The 22,975-nt window shown below is 51.8% G+C and overlaps 2 protein-coding genes across 4 annotated transcripts in view; both read left to right on the top strand.

Annotated features, from left to right (window-relative positions):
• Positions 1–711: 711 nt before the first annotated feature.
• rsf1b.1 (remodeling and spacing factor 1b, tandem duplicate 1) lies at positions 712–16,392 on the top strand (the record flags this gene model as incomplete). 3 transcript variants are annotated; one of them, XM_080508704.1, is made up of 17 exons in its annotated part: positions 712–865; positions 3,660–3,751; positions 4,455–4,547; positions 4,673–4,878; positions 4,959–5,071; positions 5,517–7,243; positions 7,568–8,968; positions 9,038–9,313; positions 10,481–10,585; positions 11,373–11,452; positions 12,082–12,136; positions 12,215–12,345; positions 12,504–12,571; positions 13,229–13,442; positions 14,143–14,351; positions 14,503–14,691; positions 15,538–16,392. In XM_080508704.1, the coding sequence occupies 17 exons, from the start codon at positions 712–714 to the stop codon at positions 16,188–16,190; spliced, it is 5,766 nt and encodes a 1,921-aa protein (XP_080364830.1). In that variant the 3' UTR covers positions 16,191–16,392. The 3 variants fall into 3 exon arrangements, with proteins under 3 accessions (XP_080364830.1, XP_080364829.1, XP_080364828.1); XM_080508703.1 differs by having other exon boundaries at positions 11,379–11,452; positions 12,082–12,345; XM_080508702.1 differs by having other exon boundaries at positions 12,082–12,345.
• A 2,930-nt stretch (positions 16,393–19,322) lies between these two features.
• Positions 19,323–22,975, top strand: part of rcc1l (RCC1 like) — a 4,676-nt gene continuing 1,023 nt past the window's right edge. Inside the window, 4 exon segments of the mRNA XM_080509079.1 lie at positions 19,323–19,464; positions 20,684–20,956; positions 21,675–21,804; positions 21,906–22,034. Coding sequence (XP_080365205.1) covers positions 20,717–20,956; positions 21,675–21,804; positions 21,906–22,034 — 499 coding nt within the window. The 5' untranslated portion in view covers positions 19,323–19,464; positions 20,684–20,716.

The raw sequence follows: 22,975 nt of genomic DNA, 5'->3' as shown, positions 1-22,975 counted from the left end.
AGTTTTAACTTCAGAGTTTCTCAAAACGTCCCTGGAAACAAACGTTTGTCCTCTTTTGCTCCTGTGCTGGAGCCTCAATGCTGCCTGAGGACCTGGTCTGGACCGGTGGACCAGGTCTGGACAGGTGGAGCTGGACAGGTGGACCAGGCCTGGACAGGTGGAGCTGGTCTGGACAGGTGGAGCTGGACAGGTGGACCAGGTCTGGACAGGTGGGTCTGGACATGTGGACCTGGCCTGGACAGGTCCAGTCCATCCCAGGACAAACACATCCTCACCCTGGGACAATTGAGTGTCCCCAATACGAGTCTCAGGCATGAGTACCTGGAGGAGAGGACACACACACACACACACACACACACACAGGAACTTGGACTGGTGACCCTCTGCCTGTGCAGCAGCGTGTAAACCACTGACACATCGTTCCACCCGGTACTTGATCCTCTTGGACTTTTATTTCTGGTATAAAACCACAAATGTAGCTTTGTTTTTTGATTAAACATTTCAACACAGATTATTAAATGTGTTTTAAAGTAAAGAATAAAGGGCATTAAAGATGAGATAAAGGTGTTATTATGGGTGATCTTAAATGTGACATCAAATTGTGATTACAAATTAAAACTTCAGTTTAAAGCTTCGACTGTGTGATTTTCTTTTCGCCCCGCGACTTTTATTTTGGCGCGGCCGGAAGTGCGGAGTGGCCCTGTGTTAAAGATGTCTGCTCCGGCGGCGGCGCCGAGCTCTGCTCCCGGTCTGGGTCCGAACTTCGCGGTGATCTGCTCGTTCCTGGAGCGGTACGGAGCCCTGCTGGACCTGCCGGAGCTCACCTTCCCGCAGCTGGAGCGCTTTCTGCGGGACTCGTGCTCAGGTGGGCCGGCCGGGGGGGGGGGGCTGTTAGCATGTAGCGGCTAACGTTAGCCAGTTGTGTGTTATTGTGTCTTTTTTTTTTTTTTTTTTTTTTTAACCTTTACGTCCCGTTAAATTCCGCCTCGCCGCGTCCCGCCGCTGCGGGGCGGAGCGGGGGGGCTCTGCCCCGCGGCCCCCGCTCGTCCCGCGGCCGCGGAGCTGCGGATTTATCGAGCTTTTCTCTCACTTTTCTAGCTTTTGATGGGGTTATTTTCCCAGCAGCCTTTATCTGAACCCGCACAGTCCCGCACATTGCGCGCTGCTCGCGGCGTGTGCGGGCTGGAGGCTGCCCCCCTCCCGGCCACGCACCGTGACCGGGAGGGGGGGGGGGGGGGCTCCTCTGGGGGGGTGTCAGCGCGTGAAACGGACGCGCAAATGTGCACTTTATTCCCAGTTGAAACATTTTGTCATGTTGTGCTCCGATCCGTCAATCGCGCCGCTGCCTCACCACTTCCGGTGGGCCCTTTCGTAGTAAAATTAAGATGCCACAATTTTGAAGTTTTTAATCCCAAAGTGAATCGTGGATTTTTAACCAAATCTCTTCGTATGGATTTTATTAACTGGTCCAAAGTATTTACATCCATAAAAACAGATTAAACGCGTCTGTCTTTGTTCGCAAAGCAGTTTAAAACGCAGCCACGACGCGTGTTTCCGGTTTCTTCCGTGAACTTGACAGATTTCACGCAGATCTGCGCATGTGCAGCCTCGACCCGACTGGTCTTGATTGACTTTTAATTTTTCCTCATGTGTTCACAACCCGCAGCAGGAATTCCCTCTCCTGTTCAGCTTTTAATCTGTAATCTCGTTTCCTCTTCACACGGAGACCAACAGACACATACATTAAGATTAAAATGCGGAATGATCAAAGTTAAATTGGCTCCAGGATTTTGCGTGTGTATAAACATCAGGCTTTATGATGAGTGTTGATCTCTTTGATCTCTATTATAATAATGACATCTGTCTTTGAGCTCATGGGCCAGTTCATTAGGACCACTGAGACCGGCAGGTGATGGAGCAGGTGACGGAGGGAGCAGGTGATGGAGGAGGTGACGGAGGGAGGTGATGGAGCAGGTGATGGGGGGAGCAGGTGATGGAGCAGGTGATGGAGGAGTTGACGGAAGGAGCAGGTGATGGAGGAGGTGACGGAGGGAGCAGGTGACAGAGGGAGGAGGTGACGGAGGGAGCAGGTGATGGAGGAGGTGACGGAGGGAGGAGGTGACAGAGGGAGGAGGTGACGGAGGGAGCAGGTGATGGAGGAGGTGACGGAGGGAGCAGGTGATGGAGGGAGCAGGTGATGGATGGAGGTGATGGAGGGAGCAGGTGACGGAGGAAGTGATGGAGGGAGCAGGTGACAGAGGGAGCAGGTGATGGAGCAGGTGACGGAGGAGGTGACGGAGGGAGCAGGTGATGGAGGAGGTGACGGAGGGAGCAGGTGACAGAGGGAGCAGGTGATGGAGGAGGTGGCGGAGGAGGTGACGGAGGGAGCAGGTAATGGAGGAGGTGACGGAGGAGGTGACGGAGGGAGCAGGTGATGGAGGAGGTGACGGAGGGAGCAGGTAATGGAGGAGGTGACGGAGGAGGTGACGGAGGGAGCAGGTGATGGAGGAGGTGACGGAGGAGGTGACGGAGGGAGCAGGTGATGGAGGAGGTGGCGGAGGAGGTGACGGAGGGAGCAGGTAATGGAGGAGGTGACGGAGGAGGTGACGGAGGGAGCAGGTAATGGAGGAGGTGACGGAGGAGGTGACGGAGGGAGCAGCTGACGGAGCAGGTGACGGAGGAGGTGACGGAGGGAGCAGCTGTGCCTTCAGACACAGTTGATGTGCTTCACTCCTGGACGACTCGTCACCATAAAGTAAATCCCACTAAAAGGTGGAGCTGAAGCTTCTTCAGTCGTTTGAATGAGTCTGAAGTGTTTCTGTCGTCTAGAGATTAAGATCTTTTCTCTTTTCTCCTTCGTCACGAACAATCAGGAGACAAAAACCCGTCAGGCCACGGTTTCATGTGAAAACACTGAACTTTCCAGGTGTTTTGCACATCTGGAGCTCAGAGTCAGAAAATGCAGCTTTTACCAAGACGTTCCGCCGTCCTGGGCGCCATGTTGGCGGTGACCAGTAGTTCTGCACATGCTCAGTAGAGGCCGTCACAACAAGTGTCCCTCTGTGGAGTCGTCACTCTGTCCATGTTCTCCTGGACTTGGTGCTTTTATTTTGACGGCCACCATAATAACAAACCTGTCCACTGGAATATTTTGTTAATCGTGTCAATAGAACGAAATATTCCACCAATTAATCCGATAAAAAATACAATAGAAATAAAGATGGAGCACTTTATGACACCAATTTGTTTCCGTTATCAGAAAAAGATGTCCATTTATTGAGTTCATGCGAAGTCTTGTAGAGTTTCAGTCGCGATGACGAACACAGATAAATACAAGTTCCTCAGAAGCGTCCTGATGGTGAAGAACTGCCGTTAAGTTGCAGCTCATAACTAAACGACACGCCTTCCTGACGGACGGCTCGTTGTGTCACACCGAAAAGAGTCCGTGTGAAACGTGAGCTTTAAATGTGACGAGGCCGGAGGAACTTCCTCCGTCGTTAGACGACGCCAACGTGCTCATCCCGTCGTTTTCACCGTCTCTGCTGTTGCCGTGAAAACGGACATCGTTTTCAAAAATGGCCATGAACCCAGGCCCGGCCCCCCGCCCCCCCCCCCCCCCCCCCAGGTTAACGACTCTCCTCTCTCTCTCCACCCTCCAGTGCCGAAGCTGCTGGTCGACCTCCACGTGAAGCTGCTGAGGAAGATCGGCAAGTCGGTGACGGCGGAGCGCTGGGAGAAGTACCTGGTCCGGGTGAGAGGACATCAGTACTGTGCTCTTCCCCCAAGGGAAGTGGTCTTGTTGCAGCAGTCTGGTACCTAGGAATATTATAAAATACAATAGAACAAAGATAAAAGTTAAAAATATGAAAATATCTGGTATAAGACATAAAGTAAAACACAGAACGGAACTTGGGCACTTAGAAATCAGCAGGAGATAAAAGAAAGATAATAAATAGTAAGGTGCAGTGGCAGAGCCATTAGAAGTAGCATTAGATAATAATAATAACAATTATACACATAATAACAATGTGTAATAGTGTATAATACTCGTGTGTAGTACTACTAATAATGGTAGCAATAATATAACAATAACAATATATATCAGTAATAATAATAATACCAATGGTAATAGTGTACTTGCACATGTATAAATATATGTGCATGCAATATGAAATATATGATGTAAGTATCAATGTAATGTAGTCCAGGTGGTGATGGAGGCTCTGACGGAGTAACGTGACTCCTTCACTTCCTGCTCAGACTCACAGCTCAGAGTGAACGTGAACAAGGACAGAAGACAAGTTGACGCTTTAATTAGTTTTCACTCCTTTGCTCGTCTCCACGTGTTCATTGAGACACGGCGGCGAAGGATGATGCTGCTGCTGCGGCGGCGGATGTGTGACGCTCGTGTTTGGACAGGAAGTTGGCGTTGACCTGTTCTGGTTTCCTCTCAGGTATGTCAGGAGTTCCACAGCAGCTGGGCCTGGGAGCTGGAGGACAAGGGCTACCTGGAGATGAGCGCCGAGAGCAAGACGGGGATCCTGAAGGTGAGCGCCGCCGCCGCCGCCGTGGCAACGCGGCTCCTCGTGCGTCCCGACGTGTACTGCGCCTTTAAGAAATCCTCGCTGTTCTCACCGTTTTGTCTTTCCGTCCCGCGGCGTTTCGACGGCAGTACCTGTGCGAGTGCCAGTTCGACGAGAACGTGAAGTTCAAGACGGCCATCAACGACGAGGACCCCGACAAGATGCGCCTGCAGCCGATTGGCCGGGACAAGGACGGCCTGATGTACTGGTTCCAGCTGGACCAGGACAACAACGTGCGGGTGTACGTGGAGGAGCAGGACGACCTGGACGGCTCCTCCTGGAGGTGCATCGTCAGGTGAGGAGGCGTGGGGGGGGGGGTCGGGGGGGGGGGTCGGCGGGTCGGACGTGACGGTTCGCTGCGTTTGTCGCCCGCAGAGACAGAAACGAGCTGGCCGACGTGGTGGCGCTGCTGAAGACGCAGATCGACCCGGCGCTGCTGAAGAAGGACCTGGAAGACAAAGCTGAGGGCGACAAAGAGGCGGCAGCAGGTGGGAGGAGCCTCGGCGCGTCGTCTCTTACCGACGGCCGTCTCGGCCGGGTGCCTTGATTTAGTGGTTTTAAGTCGGCTTGGAATCTTCATCATCGTCTCAGGACCAATCAGATTGCAGGACGTGAGCGTGGAACCGTTAGCGTGAGTTGGTTCCTCAGCCAGCTGGTCTGACGTGGCTCCTGGTAGACCTGGTCTAGAACCTGGTAGACCTGGTCTAGAACCTGGTAGTCCTGGTCTAGAACCTGGTAGACCTGGTCTAGAACCTGGTAGTCCTGGTCTAGAACCTGGTAGTCCTGGTCTAGAACCTGCATGTTGGTGGAGGAGGAACTGAAAACAGACAAACTCTATAGCTGTTGCTTCTAGAACGGTTCTGGTGTTTGAAGTGTCTGTGGTGAAACCAGGATGTGACTCGTCTGGTGTTCTGGTCTTTGTTGACGTCTCAGGTGAAGCTAAGAAGACGAGCGACACCTCGGAGGACGACGGCAAGGCCGCCGCCCGAGTCTCGCCGAAGACTGAGGCCAAAGAGGAAACGACGGCGAACGACGGCCTGAAGCCCGACGCCTCCGAGGACAAAGCCTCCGAGGACAAAGCCTCCGAGGACAGACCCCCCGAGGACAAACCCCCCGAGGACAAACCCCCCGAGGACAAACCCTCCGCGGTCAACGGAACCGTGGAAACCAAAGCCGAGGCCAAAGACGTCGGCGCCGAAGCAAAGAGCATCAAGGAGGAACCGGCAGAGGCGTCGGACTGTACGGCGAGTCCGGGCGAAGCAAGGCGAGCCTCGGAGGCGCCGCGTCTCCTGGTGAAGACAGAAAGAGACGAGGAGGCGAGGAAGACGGAGGAGGTCCAGCAGAGCATGAAGAACGACCATCAGGCCAAAATCCCCCTGAAGAAGAGGGGGATGAAGTTCACCGAGGGCTTTGACAAGAGCAGTGGAGTCATGGCGCAGACCCTCAAGGAGGCGCAGACCCTCAAGGAGGCGCAGACCCTCAAGGAGGCGCAGACCCTCAAGGAGGCGCAGACCCTCAAGGAGGCGCAGAGCCTCAAGGAGGCGCAGAGCCTCAAGGAGGCGCAGAGCCTCAAGGAGGCGCAGACCCTCAAGGAGGCGCAGAACCTCAAGGAGGCGCAGAACCTCAAGGAGACGCAGAACCTCAAGGAGGCGTCCAAACCCCCCGATCAGAGCAGGAAGGACCGCGTCAACGGAGAGGTTGAGGCCTCGGCGGAGAAAACTAAAGCCGTGACCGCGGGTCAGGACAGGAAAGACGAGGTCTCTGCTGAGGAGACAAAACCTCCCGGCGTGGAGGAGAAGGAGACGCTGAGGGACGGAGACGAGACGACGGAGACGCAGAAAACTAGAGAAGGCAGCAAACGGGAAGCTGCGGATAAAGACCGGGACGAAAAGCCCTCCGTCCGTCCAGCCGAGGCGAAAGCTGAGACGACTGGAGCTGCAGAGGACAAACCGGGGTCCCAGGATTCTAAACCTGCAGCCAAGGACCACATGGTCTGGACAGACCAGAGGACAGTTCTGGATGTGGAGACCAAACCTGCCGACGTGGAAATGACAGAAGCACTAAAAGACGTAGAGACGAGGACGAGGACGGATGGATGTAAAGAAGACCAACAGCAGGAGGTTGTGGCGGCAGGCCGGGACGAGGACGTCCCCCACCTGGAGACCACGAGTCCAGACCTGAAGGAGAAGGATCTGGTTCTGGAGGAGGAGAAGGAAACGTTGAAGTGTCCACCAACAGAAGCAGCCCCTCCCCCCAAAGAAACCTGTAACCACGACAACGTGACGGAGCGCAGAGCGTCTCCACTGCAGCTCCACGAGGACGTAGGAGACGGAGCAACGTCTGCCGAGTCCAAGACGCCAAACACCAATCATGAAGACACATCAAAAGGATCAAAGGATTCGGGAGAACCTGCGGTGACCTGCGGACACTTGGACAGACCAGAGTCCAGCCGGGAGTCAGAGGACAAGAAGATGTCCGGGAACCAGAAGACGTCCGGGGACCAGAAGACGTCCGGGGACCAGAAGACGTCCGGGGACCAGAAGACGTCCGAGGACCAGAAGACGTCCGAGGTCAAGAAGACGTCCGAGGACCAGAAGACGTCCGAGGACCAGAAGACGTCCGAGGTCAAGAAGACGTCCGAGGACCAGAAGACGTCCGAGGTCAAGAAGACGTCCGAGGTCAAGAAGACGTCCGAGGACCAGAAGACGTCCGAGGTCAAGAAGACGTCCGAGGTCAAGAAGACGTCCGAGGACCAGAAGACGTCCGAGGTCAAGAAGACGTCCGAGGTCAAGAAGACGTCCGGGGACCAGAAGACGTCCGAGGTCAAGAAGACGTCCGGGGACCAGAAGACGTCCGAGGTCAAGAAGACGTCCGAGGTCAAGAAGACGTCGTGGGACCAGAAGACGTCCGAGGTCAAGAAGACGTCCGAGGTCAAGAAGACGTCCGAGGTCAAGAAGACGTCCGAGGACAAGAACACGCCGGAGGTCAAGAAGACGCCGGAGGACAAGAAGACGCCCGAGGTCAAGAAGACGTCTGAGGACATGACGCAGAGACCTGCAGTGAAAACGGAGTCAGAGAAACGTCCTGCAGGAGACGAGGCTCCACAGGAATCCAGCTGCACCGAGGACGCTGCTGCAGGAAGTGGCGCTCAGAGAGAAGACGAGAAGACGGAGGACAAAGACGACAGTCGGCAGGACGTCAAAGAGCCGGGTCAGTCGGAGGAGACTGAACCTGCAGAGACAGACGTCAAGGAGACGAAGACACAGAAAGCAGAAGCTGAGATGAAAGATGTGGATCGTGACAAAACCACGATGCTTGACGCAAAAAGAGACTCGACGTCTGATCGGGTAGAAGACGAAGCAGCGGTGGACAGATGTGACCCGACTGGTCCGCAGGAGGACGAGTCCAAGTCTGTCCCACAAACGACGAGCAAAGAGGCGACTGAACGGAGCGGTGAGGCGTCCAGTCCTGCCAAGGAGACAAACGTCTCTGAAGGAACCAAAAGCAAACCTGAAAAACCAGAGCCGGAGGTGTCCCAAGACAAGACGGAGGACAAGACACAGGACAAGAAAGAGGACAAGCAGAGTGAGACAGACCGAGGAGGAGAAAAGCCTTCGGATGATAAAGAGAAGAAAACCGAGATCGTCTCGAAAACTGAGGAGACGAAGGAGGACGAGTCTCGGAAAGAGAAAACCGAGGAGACGAAGGAGGACGAGTCTCGGAAAGAGAAAACCGAGGAGACGAAGGAGGACGAGTCTCGGAAAGACAAAACCGAGGAGACGAAGGAGGACGAATCTCGGAAAGACAAAACCGAGGAGACGAAGGAGGACGAATCTCGGAAAGACAAAACCGAGGAGACGAAGGAGGACGAGTCTCGGAAAGAGAAAACCGAGGAGACGAAGGAGGACAGGTCTCAGAAAGACAAAACCGAGGAGACGAAGGAGGACGAGTCTGGGAAAGACACCAAAGAACATCAAAGCAGAGCAGCAGCTCCTCCGTCTGAAGCTCCGCCCCCCGGCCGGGACGTGTCCAACGGCGTCCAGACCCTGATGGACGTCCAGGTGGCGGACATTCGCCGCAAGAACCGATCTCTGGCGCACCGCAGGAAGGCGGAGCTGCAGCGAGACGAGCGGCAGGGAGACTCGGAGTCGGACTCCAACACCGGGGTGTCCCTCCGCCGCTCGCCCAGGATCTCCAGGCCCACGCCCAAGGCCGTGGACATCCAGGACAAGAGGGTGGAGAAGTCTGCCGCCACGCCCCCCAAGAGCAAAGACAAGGACCGGGACGAGGAGGACGAGGACGAGGAGGAGGAGGAGGAGGTGAAGGCCGTCCAGAAGAAGCCCAGAGAGAAGAAGGTGGATCAGGAGACGCAGAACAAACCGAAGGTGAGACTGAAGCTCTAAAGACGTTGTCCCCCTCGGAGACGTGACGCTTCGTTCCGTTTGTCCCTTCAGGGGAGACGAAGACGGAAGCTGCGATGGTCCAACACCAGGACGCGCCGCAGGAAGAAAGGCTCGGCGGACGAGGACAGCGAGGAGGACGAGGACAGCGAGGAGGAGGAGAGCGAGGACGACGACAGCGACGAGGACTACAAGGTGGAACGATCCCGCAAGAGGCGGCGCCTGGACCGAGAACGACGCGCCTCCGACTCGTCGACGTCCAGCGACGACGACCTGCCGCCCAACGACGACCCCTGCAAGCAGTGTGGCCTCCCCAACCACCCCGAGCTGGTGGGTGTGGCCCCGGGGCCCCGGTGGCCGCATGGCACTACTACAGCATGTTGTTATTACTACGTTATTACTACTAGATATTATATTATTACTAGGTGTTATTATTGCTAGATGTTATTATTGCTAGATGTTGTTATTGCTAGATGTTGTTATTGCTAGGTGTTATTATTACTAGGTGTTGTTATTACTAGATGTTGTTATTACTAGGTGTTATTATTACTAGATGTTGTTATTACTAGATGTTGTTATTACTAGATGTTGTTATTACTAGGTGTTGTTATTACTAGGTGTTGTTATTACTAGGTGTTGTTATTACTAGGTGTTGTTATTACTAGGTGTTATTATTACTAGATATTATATTATTACTAGGTGTTGTTATTACTAGGTGTTGTTATTACTAGGTGTTGTTATTACTAGGTGTTGTTATTACTAGGTGTTGTTATTACTAGGTGTTGTTATTACTAGATGTTGTTATTACTAGGTGTTGTTATTACTAGGTGTTGTTATTACTAGATGTTATTATTACTAGATGTTATTATTACTAGATATTATATTATTACTAGGTGTTATTATTACTAGGTGTTGTTATTACTAGATATATTATTACTAGGTGTTATTATTACTAGATATTATTATTACGAGCTGTTATTACTAGATGTTATTATTACTAGGTGTTATTACTAGATGTTATTATTGCTAGATGTTGTTATTACTAGGTGTTGTTATTACTAGATGTTGTTATTACTAGGTGTTGTTATTACTAGATGTTGTTATTACTAGATATTATATTATTACTAGGTGTTGTTATTACTAGGTGTTGTTATACTAGGTGTTGTTATTGCTAGATGTTATTATTGCTAGATGTTATTATTGCTAGATGTTGTTATTACTAGGTGTTGTTATTACTAGATGTTATTATTACTAGATGTTGTTATTACTAGATGTTATTATTACTAGATATATTATTACTAGGTGTTATTATTACTAGATATTATTATTACGAGCTGTTATTACTAGGTGTTATTATTACTAGGTGTTATTACTACTAGAAGATCCACTGAAACCGTTTCAGTCTGTTTAGCACAAGAGGACGACTGGAGACGCCACCAGGCTTCTACTGTTGTCCATCTATGTCTCTAACGTCTCCGTCCCTCTGCGTGTCCTCAGATCTTGTTGTGTGACTCGTGTGACAGCGGCTACCATACGGCGTGTCTGCGGCCCCCCCTCATGGTCATCCCCCTGGGGGAGTGGTTCTGCCCCCCCTGCCAGCACGTACGTACCCTCAGACCGGGGGACGTAGGGACGTAGGGACCTAGGGGATGTAGTGGACGTAGCGGACGTAGGGACGTAGCGGACGTAGCGGACGTAGGGACGAAGCGGACGTAGCGGACGTAGCGGACGTAGGGGACGTGGGGATGTAGCGGACGTGGGGACGTAGCGGACGTAGGGGACGTAAGGGATGTAGTGGACATAGGGAGGTAGTGGACGTAGGGAGGTAGTGGACGTAGGGAGGTAGTGGACGTAGGGAGGTAGTGGACGTAGGGAGGTAGTGGACGTAGGGAGGTAGCGGACGTAGGGACGTAGTGGACGTAAGGGATGTAGTGGACGTAGCGGACGTAGGGAGGTAGCGGACGTAGGGAGGTAGCGGACGTAGGGAGGTAGCGGACGTAGGGAGGTAGCGGACGTAGGGACGTAGCGGACGTAGGGACGTAGCGGACGTAAGGGATGTAGTGGACGTAGGGAGGTAGCGGACGTAGCGGACGTAGGGGACGTAGCGGACGTAGGGACGTAGCGGACGTAGGGGAGGTAGCGGACGTAGGGGACGTAGGGACGTAGCGGACGTAGGGACGTAGCGGACGTAGGGACGTGTGGACGTAGCGGACATAGGGACGTAGGGACGTAGCGGACGTAGGGAGGTAGGGGACGTAGGGACGTAGCGGACGTAGGGAGGTAGGGGACGTAGGGGACGTAGTGGACGTAGGGAGGTAGGGGACGTAGTGGACGTAGGGAGGTAGTGGAGGTAGAGGACGTAGCTCACTGCCGTCCCTGGTCCCTGCAGAAGCAGCTGTGTGACAAGCTGGACGAGGAGCTGGGGAACCTGGACGCCGCCCTGAAGAAGAAGGAACGGGCCGAACGCAGGTGAGACGCCGTCCAACCAGGGACGCCGTCCAACCAGGGACGCCGTCCAACCACCTGCTGGTTCAGAGTGGAACTGCAGGACGGGGCTGCTTGCTTTGATGTCTTCAAGATGTTTCTGTTCCCTGGACTCTGAATGTCCCCCGATTGTCTCTGAATGTCCCCTGATTGTCTCTGAATGTCCCCCTGATTGTCTCTGAATGTCCCCCTGATTGTCTCTGAATGTCCCCCTGCTTGACTCTGAATGTCCCCCTGATTGTCTCTGAATGTCCCCCTGCTTGACTCTGAATATCCCCCTGATTGTCTCTGAATGTCCCCCTGCTGGACTCTGAATGTCCCCCTGATAGTCTCTGGACTCTGAATGTCCCCTGCTGGTCTCTGGTCTCTGAATGTCCCCATGCTGGACTCTGAATGTCCCCCTGATTGTCTCTGAATGTCCCCTGCTGGACTCTGAATGTCCCCCTGATTGTCTCTGAATGTCCCCTGCTGGACTCTGAATGTCCCCATGCTGGACTCTGAATGTCCCCCTGATTGTCTCTGAATGTCCCCTGCTGGTCTCTGAATGTCCCCTGCTGGACTCTGAATGTCCCCTGCTGGACTCTGAATGTCCCCTGCTGTTGTCTGTCCTGCAGGAAGGAGCGTCTGATCTACGTGGGGATCAGCCTGGAGAACATCATCACGCCGTCTGTAAGTGACGCTGAGGCTCCGCCTCCTCCTGGACTCGCCGCCGCCGGGTCAGTGAATGCCTCTCGCTCCTCCTCACAGGTGGAGGAGGAGGAGGAGCAGGAGCAGGAGGAGGAGAGGCCGGCGGTGCTGGTGAAGGAGAAGAAGGAGGGGAAGAGGAGCAGGAGCTGGGGCCGGAGGTCCACCAGGGCCAAGAAGAACATCAGCTACAGGTCAGAGACGTCCTGGTCCTCCTGGACCTCCTGGAAGTCCTGGTCCTCCTGGACGTCCTGGTCCTCCTGGATGTCCTGGAAGTCCTGGTTCTCCTGGACCTCCTGGGGGGAAGTGATGAGTCGGCTCTTCTCAGCTCCGCCTTGTGTTGCTTGTCCAGGTTTGACGAGTTTGACGAGGCCATCGAGGAGGCGATCGAGGAGGACATCAAGGAGGCGGAGGGGGGAGGTGAGGACACGTTTCCTCCCTTTTGACTGAAACTCACTTTAATCACACATTTATTATTATTATTACTATTATTATTATTGTTATTACTATTATTATTATTATTACTATTATTATTATTGTTATTACTATTTTATTATTGTTATTACTATTATTATTACTATTATTACTATTGTTATTACTATTATTATTATTACTATTATTATTACTATTATTGTTACTATTATTGTTATTACTATTATTATTACTATTGTTATTACTATTATTATTATTGTTATTACTATTATTATTATTGTTGTTACTATTATTATTGTTATTACTATTATTATTATTATTGTTATTACTATTATTACTATTGTTATTACTATTGTTATTACTACTATTATTAGTATTGTTATTACTATTGTTATTATTTTTATTATTATTATTCAGATAATGTATTTAAAATGTGCTCCATTATTATTGGTAAAACTATTTATTGTTATTTGTGTTAAAGGAGGAATTCTGGTGACGAATCAAAATATCTTCATTAGTTTTAGTGGCGTCGATTATTTTCACAATAAAGTTCAGTCAGTTTGTTTCCTGCAGCGACTGAACGGATCAAATCTTAGTTTGAATGAAGGAAGAAGCTGAATGTTTGTTGTTGTTGTTGTTGTTTAGGCGCGGGCCGCGGTAAGGACATGGCCAACATCACGGGCCACCGGGGGAAGGACATGTCGGCCATCCTGCAGGCGGAGGAGGGCAAGGAGAACGGACGGCCGCCGCGCGCCGGCGCCGCGCCGCCCAGGAAGAGACGGCGGCGTCTCAACGACCTGGACAGTGACAGTACGGTGGACGAGGACGAGAGCGAGGACGAGTTCAGGCTCAGCGAGAGGTGGGTGGCGTCTGTCTTCACCGGGGGACGTCAGGAGACACTGGGGGACGGTCAGGAGACACTGGTCTTCACCGGGGGGACGGTCAGGAGACACTGGTTTTCACCGGGGGACGTCAGGAGACACTGGGGGGACGGTCAGGAGACACTGGTCTTCACCGGGGGACGTCAGGAGACAATCGTCTTCACTGGGGGGACGTCAGGAGACACTGGTCTTCACCAGGGGGACGTCAGGAGACACTGGGGGGAAGGTCAGGAGACACTGGTCTTCACCGGGGGACGTCAGGAGACAATCGTCTTCACTGGGGGGACGTCAGGAGACACTGGGGGACGTCAGGAGACAATCGTCTTCACTGGGGGGACGTCAGGAGACACTGGGGGACGTCAGGAGACACTGGTCTTTACCGGGGGACGTCAGGAGACACTGGGGGACGTCAGGAGACACTGGTCTTTACTGGGGGGACGTCAGGAGACACTGGTCTTCACCGGGGGGAAGGTCAGGAGACACTGGGGGGACGGTCAGGAGACACATGTCTTCACCGGGGCGACGGTCAGGAGACAATCGTCTTCACCGGGGGGAAGGTCAGGAGACACTGGGGGGACGGTCAGGAGACACTTGTCTTGACCGGGGCGACTGTCAGGAGACACTGGGGGCACGGTCAGGAGACACTTGTCTTCACTGGGGACGTGTGTGTGTGTGCAGCTCGGAGGAGGACTTCGTGGCCACGGACCCGGAGACGGAGGTGGAGGACAGTGACCTGGGCAGCAACGCCAGCAGGAGACGTGTCCAGGGCCGGGGGACCAGGAGGACGGGGAGGTGCAGGAGGAGCTCCAGGAGGAGGAAGAGGCCCAGAGGGTACTCTGATGAAGAGGAGGAGGAGACGGACGAGGACGAGGACGAAGACGAGATCGGTAGGAGACGTGGAGGTTGTCCAGATGGAAGTAGAACCGGAGACACTGGAGACGGACGAGCGTCCAACTACTCTTGTTACCTACGTTGGTTGTGATCCCTGTCCCTGTCCCCCCCTGTCCCTGTCCCCGTCCCTGTCCCCCCCGTCCTCAGCCACAGCGGGCTCCAGTGACTACAGTAACAGCGACCTGGACGTGAGTCGCCGCCGTTCGTCTCGCCGCAGCCTGAAGAAGAAGGTCAACTACTGTGAGACGTCTGAGTCTGGGTCTGAGACCAGGACCAGGACCGGGACCGGGGGGCGGACCAGACCTGGGGGGCCGCTGGGGACCTCCGACACCGACGGTACACACACACACTCTCACATCATTTAGAACGTTGTTCTCCACATAGATCTATGTCACTAGATAGATCAGTGCCTGTCCACCACCTTCCTCCAGCGCCGCCATCTTGGATAGGTCTCCTCTGGAGCTCTACGTGAAGACCCACTAGAACATGTAGCTGGTCCAGGAGCAGCAGTAGAACCTCATGTTCCAGCTGAGAGGAGACCCCGTCCTGTGGAGGACCCCCCCCCCCCTCCCCCCCCCCCCCAGAGGACAGAACTTGTCCTCAGCTGGAACATGAGACATTACTGCTGCTGCTCCTGGACCAGTGTTTCTTCATGTTGAGCTCCAGAGGAGACCTATCCAAGATGGCGGCGCTTCTTCTGTTATATATCTAGGTTTCTTCACACTGGCTGGTTTGATCTCGGGTCCTTGACGTCTCTTCCTCTTCTTCTTCTTCCTCTTCCTCTTCCTCTTCTTCTTTTTCCTCCTCCTCTTTTTCTTTCTTCTTCTTCTTCTTCCTCTATTTCTTCTTTTTCTTCTTTTTCCTCCTCTTTTTCTTCTTCTTCTTTTTCTTCTTCCTCTTCTTCTTTTTCTTCTTCTTCTTTTTTCTTCCTCTTCCTCCTCCTCCTCTTTTTCATTCTTCTTCTTCTTTTTCTTTTTCTTCTTCTTCTTTTTTCTTCCTCCTCCTGTTCTTCCTCATTCTCCTCTTCCTCCTCTTCCTCCTGTTCTTCCTCATTCTCCTCATTCTCCTCATTCTCCTCTTCCTCCTGTTCTTCCTCATTCTCCTCATTCTCCTCTTCCTCGTCTTCCTCGTCTTCCTCGTCTTCCTCCTCTTCCTCGTCTTCCTCCTCTTCCTCCTCCTCAGCGAGTTTCTCCAGAGCCTCGTCGGAGGAGGAGGAGTCTCGGGGCCGGGGGCCGAGGAGGAGGAGGAGGCCCGACTCCTCGGAGGAGGACGACTCCCGGCGGCGCCACAGACGTCTGGCGCTGAAGCGGCGGCGGCGGCGGACGTCTGAAGACGACGACTCGGACGACTCCTCGGACGAGTCCTCAGAGGAGGACCGGCCCGTCCGCAAGAGGGTGAACCGCATCGACTCGGACGACGACGAGGAGGAGGAGGCGCCCAAGAAGGAGGAGGAGGAGGAGGAGGAGGAGGAGGAGGAGGCGCCCAAGAAGGAGGAGGAGGAGGCGGCGCCCAAGAAGGAGGAGGAGGAGGAGGAGAAGAAGGAGGAGAAGAAGGAGAAGGAGGAGGAGGAGGAGTCAAAGGGAACAAACCAATCAGACTGCGGCGCGGTGGAGCCGCCGCCCACCAATGGACAGACGCCCATCAAGAGCCCCCCTCCCCCTCCCCCTCCCCCCCCCACCACCGACCCACCTAAAACCCTCAGCGGCCCTGCGGGGGGCGCGGCGGCCAACGGGCTGGCGGGGGGGGGGGACGTGGCGGCGGCGGAGGAGGACGAGGACGACCTGTTGGGGGTCACAGACCTGGTGGACTACGTCTGCAATAACGAGGATTTGTAAAAACGCTGTACTGTCCCTCTTTGTGGTATTGTATTTTTATATTGCTTAACTTTATTACCCCCCCGCCCCCTTGCCCCCCCCCCCCTCTGGTCTGTCCTCACTCGTCCTTGTCTCTTCTGGCTCAGAGAACTGGACTCCAGTCTGCACGCCGTCACGTTAGCCGTTAGCCGTTAGCCTCACGGGTCCCCATCAGACCACCCAGCTCCACTGCCAGACCCCCCCCCCCCCCCTCCCCCCCCCCCCCACCCCCACCTCATCGTCCAGTCTCTGCGTGAAGACGTTGATCTGGGACAGCCATTCCACGTCCCAGAGGACGAGTCTGACGTCCTCGGGCGTCTTTGGAACAAAGAAATTCCGTCTGAACGTCACGTGAAGAGAAAAACGATTCTTCACGAAACGAAACCTCGTCGTCACTCGCCCAATCTCACAACCTCACTTCCTGCCACCAGGTGGCGCATGGAGTCATTTTAAAGAAACGTTCATGTTGCTGCTGCCCCCGGAGCCCCGGAGCGGTACTGCAGGAGGAACAACGTTCTTCATTTGACCTTTTAGTTCTGTCAAAATTCAACATCTCGTTTTTTTTTACTAAAACTTCGTTCTGCACATTTTTCACTTCAAGCCACAATTCAATGAGTCTCTTCAAGCGTCAGAGAGTCACGACACTCGTCCCTCCAGACGTTGCACATGTTCTAGACGTTGCAGATGTTCTAGATGTTCTAGATCAGCCGCAAAGCATCAGAGAAGCTCCTGAATGGGTTTTTTCTTTCTTTTTTCCACTCGTTCCGTTTTAAGTTGGTGTTTAAACACGCGATAAGCTAAAAGTTCTCTCGGCTCCTTCTAGAGCTGCAAGTTCTCACATTTCATTTCCTCTCTAACGTGTAGAACGTGTCGCCGCCAGGAACTCACTTTACATCCAGAGATTTGAGGAGAAACGACTCCGTACGTATTAAATAGTCACTTGTGGACATTAAAATTCAAATTTCAAAGAGGAAAAAGTGATTAAAGAATTAAAATATTCGTCAGCTGAAATAAAAACATGGGAAGTTACTTCTTGTCACAAATGACTAAATAAATCAAAAAAATCTTTTTATGCAACAATTGGAAATTTCTCTTTAAAAAACCATTATTCCAGTTTAGTCGTCAGACGTTTGATGAGAAATGATCCTGAAAGCCAAAGAAACCAAGACGAACCACTTTTTTACCATAAAAGACTGAAAGTTGGTTTGAAATTCACTTTTCAGCTCAAAGTAAAAGTTTTTCAATCATTTCAAAGTGGAGGTGTGAATGTAAACACGAGGCCTTCATCGCCACCCATCGACTTGTTCTACTCTTCATCATCATCATCATCATCATCACAGAAGCAGCAGCTTCCCCTCCTGGAGTTCACGTCTACTTTAGCGTTGTGTTACTACATTTACATTTTGTTATTAATATTAATGTATTTCTGTATCTAAACCTCGTTTCATGGAGCTGAAATGTAAAGTGTCTTATTTCCTTTGTACATTTGTTTTTTTGTTTTTTTTTATGAACTGAAACTCAGCTGAAGTCCCGGCGCCTCGTTTGTTCCCTCCGTGTTCGTCACGTTGGGAATGAAGCGTAAAGTTTAGGGTTTTTTTTAAAGAATAAATACATATACATATATATAAATATATATATATGAACTCTGAGCAGGAAAAGACAAACGAGAGAAACAAACCAATGATTCACTGACCTCTGCTGGAACCAGTCTGTGTAAATGTCTAGTTTTTTGCTGTAATATATTTAGAGGCATTTAAAAAAACAAAACAAAAAAAACCACGGGGGGGGGGGGGGGGGTTCTACGGGGCAATTCTTTGGGATTGCATGAGTTTCTCCAGGTTTTCTTTTTGTTGGGACGAAGTGACGAGATCGTTTGAGTCTCGTCGTCACGGCGACCTGAAAGCAGCGAAACGAGACGCAGCTCGTTTGTTAAGACGACTCCAGAGGACGAACCGCTGCAGCAGGAGGAGGAGGAGGAGGAGGAGGAGGTGATGAAGAGGAGGAGGAGGAGGTGATGAAGAGCGAGTGGTGCCAATGAGTGGACAGTTGATTTACCTCATGATGTAACGTGGAGGAACCCTGCCGGCTGCTGCTCGTCTGCCCCTTACGCTGTTTGTTAACTTTACCGTTATTTCTTATGGATCTGATCTTGTACATTTGTCATAATAAAAAGGTTTGAAGCCGCACGGTTTCCACTCGCGTCACTTTCACACAAATGTCAGATTAATAAAGATGAGACTCGCGTTGAAAAGTCTGCAGTTTTACCATAAGGTGTGTTTCCGCCCGGTTTCGAACCGGGGACCTTTCGCGTGTGAGGCGAACGTGATAACCACTACACTACGGAAACGCTGGAGACACGGGACGAATTGTTGACACATATTTCGTTTCGTCCTCAACTTTTATTTTGAAAAACCCAATTCAAATTGAAGGTGTTTTTATTGTCATATCAGCAGTAAAAGCAGGTTTCACAGTGAATGAGATTCTTATTTTGCCATCTACCCTCTATATATATATATATATATATATTTTCTTGCTGAGCACTGTAGATATTTCGAGGGTCTGGAACAAGTTCAGGTTCTACGTTCTACGTTCCACGTTCCACTTTAATTGTTGAAAAAAAACCGTTATGCGTGTTTCCATAAGAATTGTTTCCGCCCGGTCTCGAACCGGGGACCTTTCGCGTGTTAGGCGAACGTGATAACCACTACACTACGGAAACCACACTGGACGTGACACGTGTATTTAGGTATATATCAGGTTTTCTTTATACTTAGTAAGAAGAGTAGTATTTATGGAGTAAAGTTCATCTGAGCTCGATTAAAACAAACGTAGTATTTTTCTTCAGTCAGAGCGAAGGACAAACATTCAGACCTTCTAGAACAGAGAGACTTGATCATCCAGGAGAAATTAATTTACAGTCTGGAGGCAGAATGAACAGAACAGGAAGTTGAAACATCAATAACACAGAATAAAAATTAAGTAAGTAAAGAAGAACATAGAATAATAGCCCTTTATTGTCTATGACTACCCAGAGTTCTGAGCAGTGAAGGGGTTAACACCCTCCAGCCCAGCAGGTGGCGCTGCTCGGAACGTCGCTCCTTGATCCTTGTGTCCCGGAAGAAGCTCGTTTTACTTTTAGTGAACCAAAAGTCAATAAACGCGCGATAATGACATTGAAACTCGTGACTTGCACCGCAGACTTCATGTAAATTGACGGTTTTCTTTGTCTGAAGCTGTTTAGTTGAACCCGCTGAAGGTGAGTCGCTGCTCGCTGCGTCACCGCGCGACGCGAAACTCCGTCCACGTTTCTAAACATTGAAACCTTATCGAGTCACAGCTCGTCTCACTTCATCCGCGTGTTGTGATGAAATGTTTCCTACTGCGAGAATTCTTTATACTTCAGTTCGGCTGTAAGCAAAAACCCCGCAATGTCTTGATTAAGTCTGAATTCCAGTGAAAAGTGGCCGCGATGCTTTACTTGTGTTCGAGTTCCGAGGCGCGTGAGCTTCATTTACAACAACTGGAATATGTTGATAAACTCTATTGAATAACGACTTTTATTATTCAGTTTCATGCCGGATTCACTGCCAAGACGTGGTTGTTTGTTCCTCCGTTTAAAATGTCCTTATAATGCACGTGTATTGTATTAAAATGAGTAAATGTTAATGCTGCAGGTGAAGTGAACGCAGTTCGGTGTTGTAGAGATTATCTTTGGTTTATTCGTGCTCATATCAGGTATAACGTTTAACTCAACCAGACAGTCAGTAGATATATATGGGATCTTTATTACGTATTCATTCACAACATTATAGTTTAATGACATTATTTATTGTTTCTGTAAAGGTAATTAGAAACAGGTGTGAACATCTGAGTGAGGTTTGAATTATCTAATAAATTCAGTAGATAGATAGATATATGATAGATAGATAGATATATGATAGATAGATAATTACTTTATTCATCCCCGAAGGGAAGTGGTCTTGTTGCAGCAATCTGGTACATACGAATATTATAAAATACAATAGAATAGTAATAAAAGTAAAGAATAAAACTATAAAAATATCTGTGTATAAGACATAAAGTAAAACACAGAACGGAACATGGACACTTAGAAATAACAGGAGATCAAAGAAAGATAATAAATGGTAAGGTGCAGTGGCAGAGCCATTAGAAGTAGGCATTATATAATAATAATAACAATAATACACATAATAACAATGTGTAATAGTGTATAATACTCCTGTGTAGTACTACTAATAGTGGTAGCAATAATATAACAATAACAACAATATATATATATATCAGTAATAATAATAATAATAATACCAATAGTAATAGTGTAGTTGCACATGTATAAATATATGTATATGCCATATGAAATATATGATATAATATAAGTATCAATGTAATTTAGTCAGTGGTAGTTAAACCCTGCCCCCCCCCCCCCCCCCCCCCCCCCCCCCTGTTTGTTCCAGTGTGGGCCTGGTCGTGGTCTCTGTCTCTGCAGGATGGCCCTGCGGCGTGTGGGACCCCCCACGGTGGGCCTGGCGGTCTGCAGGTACGGGACCCCCAGCGGGGGGCCGGCGGTCCAGCCCGTGGGGCGGAAGCGGAGGCCCAGCAGCAGGGTGTTCGTGTGGGGCTTCAGCCTGACGGGGGCGCTGGGCCTCCCCAGCTTCGTGGCGCCAGGCGGCGGGAAGAAGCCCCGCAAGTACCAGCTGACCCCGTACCGGCTGGAGGCCGAGGACCAGGTACCGGTCTGGCTCGGGGTCACACCTGGAACTGGTGTGACTCCTGTTCTGGTTTAATCTGCTTTGCTGCCGCGGCGACGGAACTCCGGGGGGGGGGGGGGGGGGCGTCAGGGAGGAACGTTCCTCTGGCTGCTTCCCTCAGGAACGTTTGTGTCGTAAAGTGATGTCATTGTTATGTTGGGCCACTAGGGGGGGCTGTGGTTTGTTTATGTAGTGGAAACACACACACGCACGACTCGGCTCTTATCGGTCGTGACTCGGCTTTAATCTCGTCATGACTCGGCTCTAATCTCGTCATGACTCGGCTCTAATCTCGTCATGACTCGGCTTTAATCTCGTCATGACTCGGCTCTAATCTCGTCATGACTCGGCTCTAATCTCGTCATGACTCGGCTCTTATCTCATCATGACTCGGCTCTTATCTCAGTCGTGACTCGGCTCTTATCTCGGTCGTGACTCGGCTCTTATCTCATCATGACTCGGCTCTTATCTCGGTCGTGACTCGGCTCTTATCTCATCATGACTCGGCTCTTATCTCAGTCGTGACTCGGCTCTTATCTCGTCATGACTCGGCTCATATCTCGTCATGACTCGGCTCTTATCTCGGTCGTGACTCGGCTCTTATCTCGTCATGACTCGGCTCTTATCTCGGTCGGGACTCGGCTCTAATCTCGGTCGGGACTCGGCTCTTATCGGTCGTGACTCGGCGTTTCTGCAGATCTCCTCGGCCGCCTGCGGTTACGGCTTCACCCTCCTCGCCTCGTCCACCAGAGACGTGACCAAGCTGTGGGGGATGGGCCTGAACCGGGACTCCCAGCTGGGCTTCCAGAGGACTCAGCACAGCCGGCGTGAGACACTCACTCACTCACACACACACACACACACACACACACACACACACACACACACACACACACACACACACACAGTAGTGACGGTGTCCTCTCAGACCACAGTCTCCACTACGTCCTGGAAGCGTCTCCAGTTCTTGTCCCCCTGAAGGAGCCTCAGTCGACCCGGATCCTGCAGGTCTCCTGTGGCCGCGCCCACTCCCTGGTCCTGACCGACCGGGAAGGAGGTGAGAGCTGCTCCTCCTCCTCTTCCTCCTGCTCCTCCTCCTCCTGCTCTTCCTCCCCCTCTCTCCTCCTCCTCCCCCTGCTCCTCCTGCTCATCCTCCTCCTCCTCTTCCTCCCCCTCTCTCCTCCTCCTCCTCCTCTCCTCCTCCTGCTCCTCCTCCTCCTGCTCCTCCTCCTCCTGCCAGTCCTCTTCCTCCTCCTCCTCCTCCTCCTCCTCCTGCTCCTCCTCCTCCTGCTCCTCCTCCTCTTCCTCCCCCTCTCTCCTCCTCCTCCTCCTCCTCCTCCTGCTCCTCCTCCTCCTCCTCCTCCTCCTCCATGCTCTCTCCTCCTCCCTCCTCCTCTCCTCCTCCTCCTCCTCCTGCTCCTCCTCCTCCTGCTCCTCCTCCTCTTCCTCCCCCTCTCTCCTCCTCCTCCTCCTCCTCTTCCTCCTCCTGCTCCTCCTCCTACTCCTGCTCCTCCTCCTCCTTCTCCTCCTCCTGCTCCTTCTCCTCCTCCTCCTCTTCCTCCTCTTCCTCCCCCTCTCTCCTCCTCCTCCTCCTGCTCCTCCTCCTCCTCCTCCTCTTCCTCCTGCTCCTCCTCTACCTCCCCCTCTCTCCTCCTCCTCTACCTCCCCCTCTCTCCTCCTCCTCCTCCTCCTCCTCCTCCTCCTCCTCCTCCTCCTCCTCCTGCTCCTGCTGCATTTTTTAAATTGTGTGTAAAAGAAAACTTCAGCAGAAATCCTGATTTGAGCCAATAGAGTGAAAGTCGTGGCGCCATGAAGAGGAAACAGTGACCCCTGGTGGACGGAAGTGTCACTGCAGGCCAGGAAGGCTGGAATGTTGGAAAATGTCTATGTCTATTTATGCTTCAGAATTACTTTGTAATGTCTGACCTCCTTCTCCTCCTCCTCCTCCTCCTGCTCCTTCTCCTCCTCCTCCTCCTGCTCCTTCTCCTCCTCCTCCTC

This window comes from Blennius ocellaris (assembly GCF_963422515.1).
Source record: "Blennius ocellaris genome assembly, chromosome: 14".
Classification (NCBI taxonomy): Eukaryota; Metazoa; Chordata; class Actinopteri; order Blenniiformes; family Blenniidae; genus Blennius; species Blennius ocellaris.
Note: the sequence above shows the minus strand (reverse complement) of the source record. Positions and strands in the feature narration are given on the sequence as shown.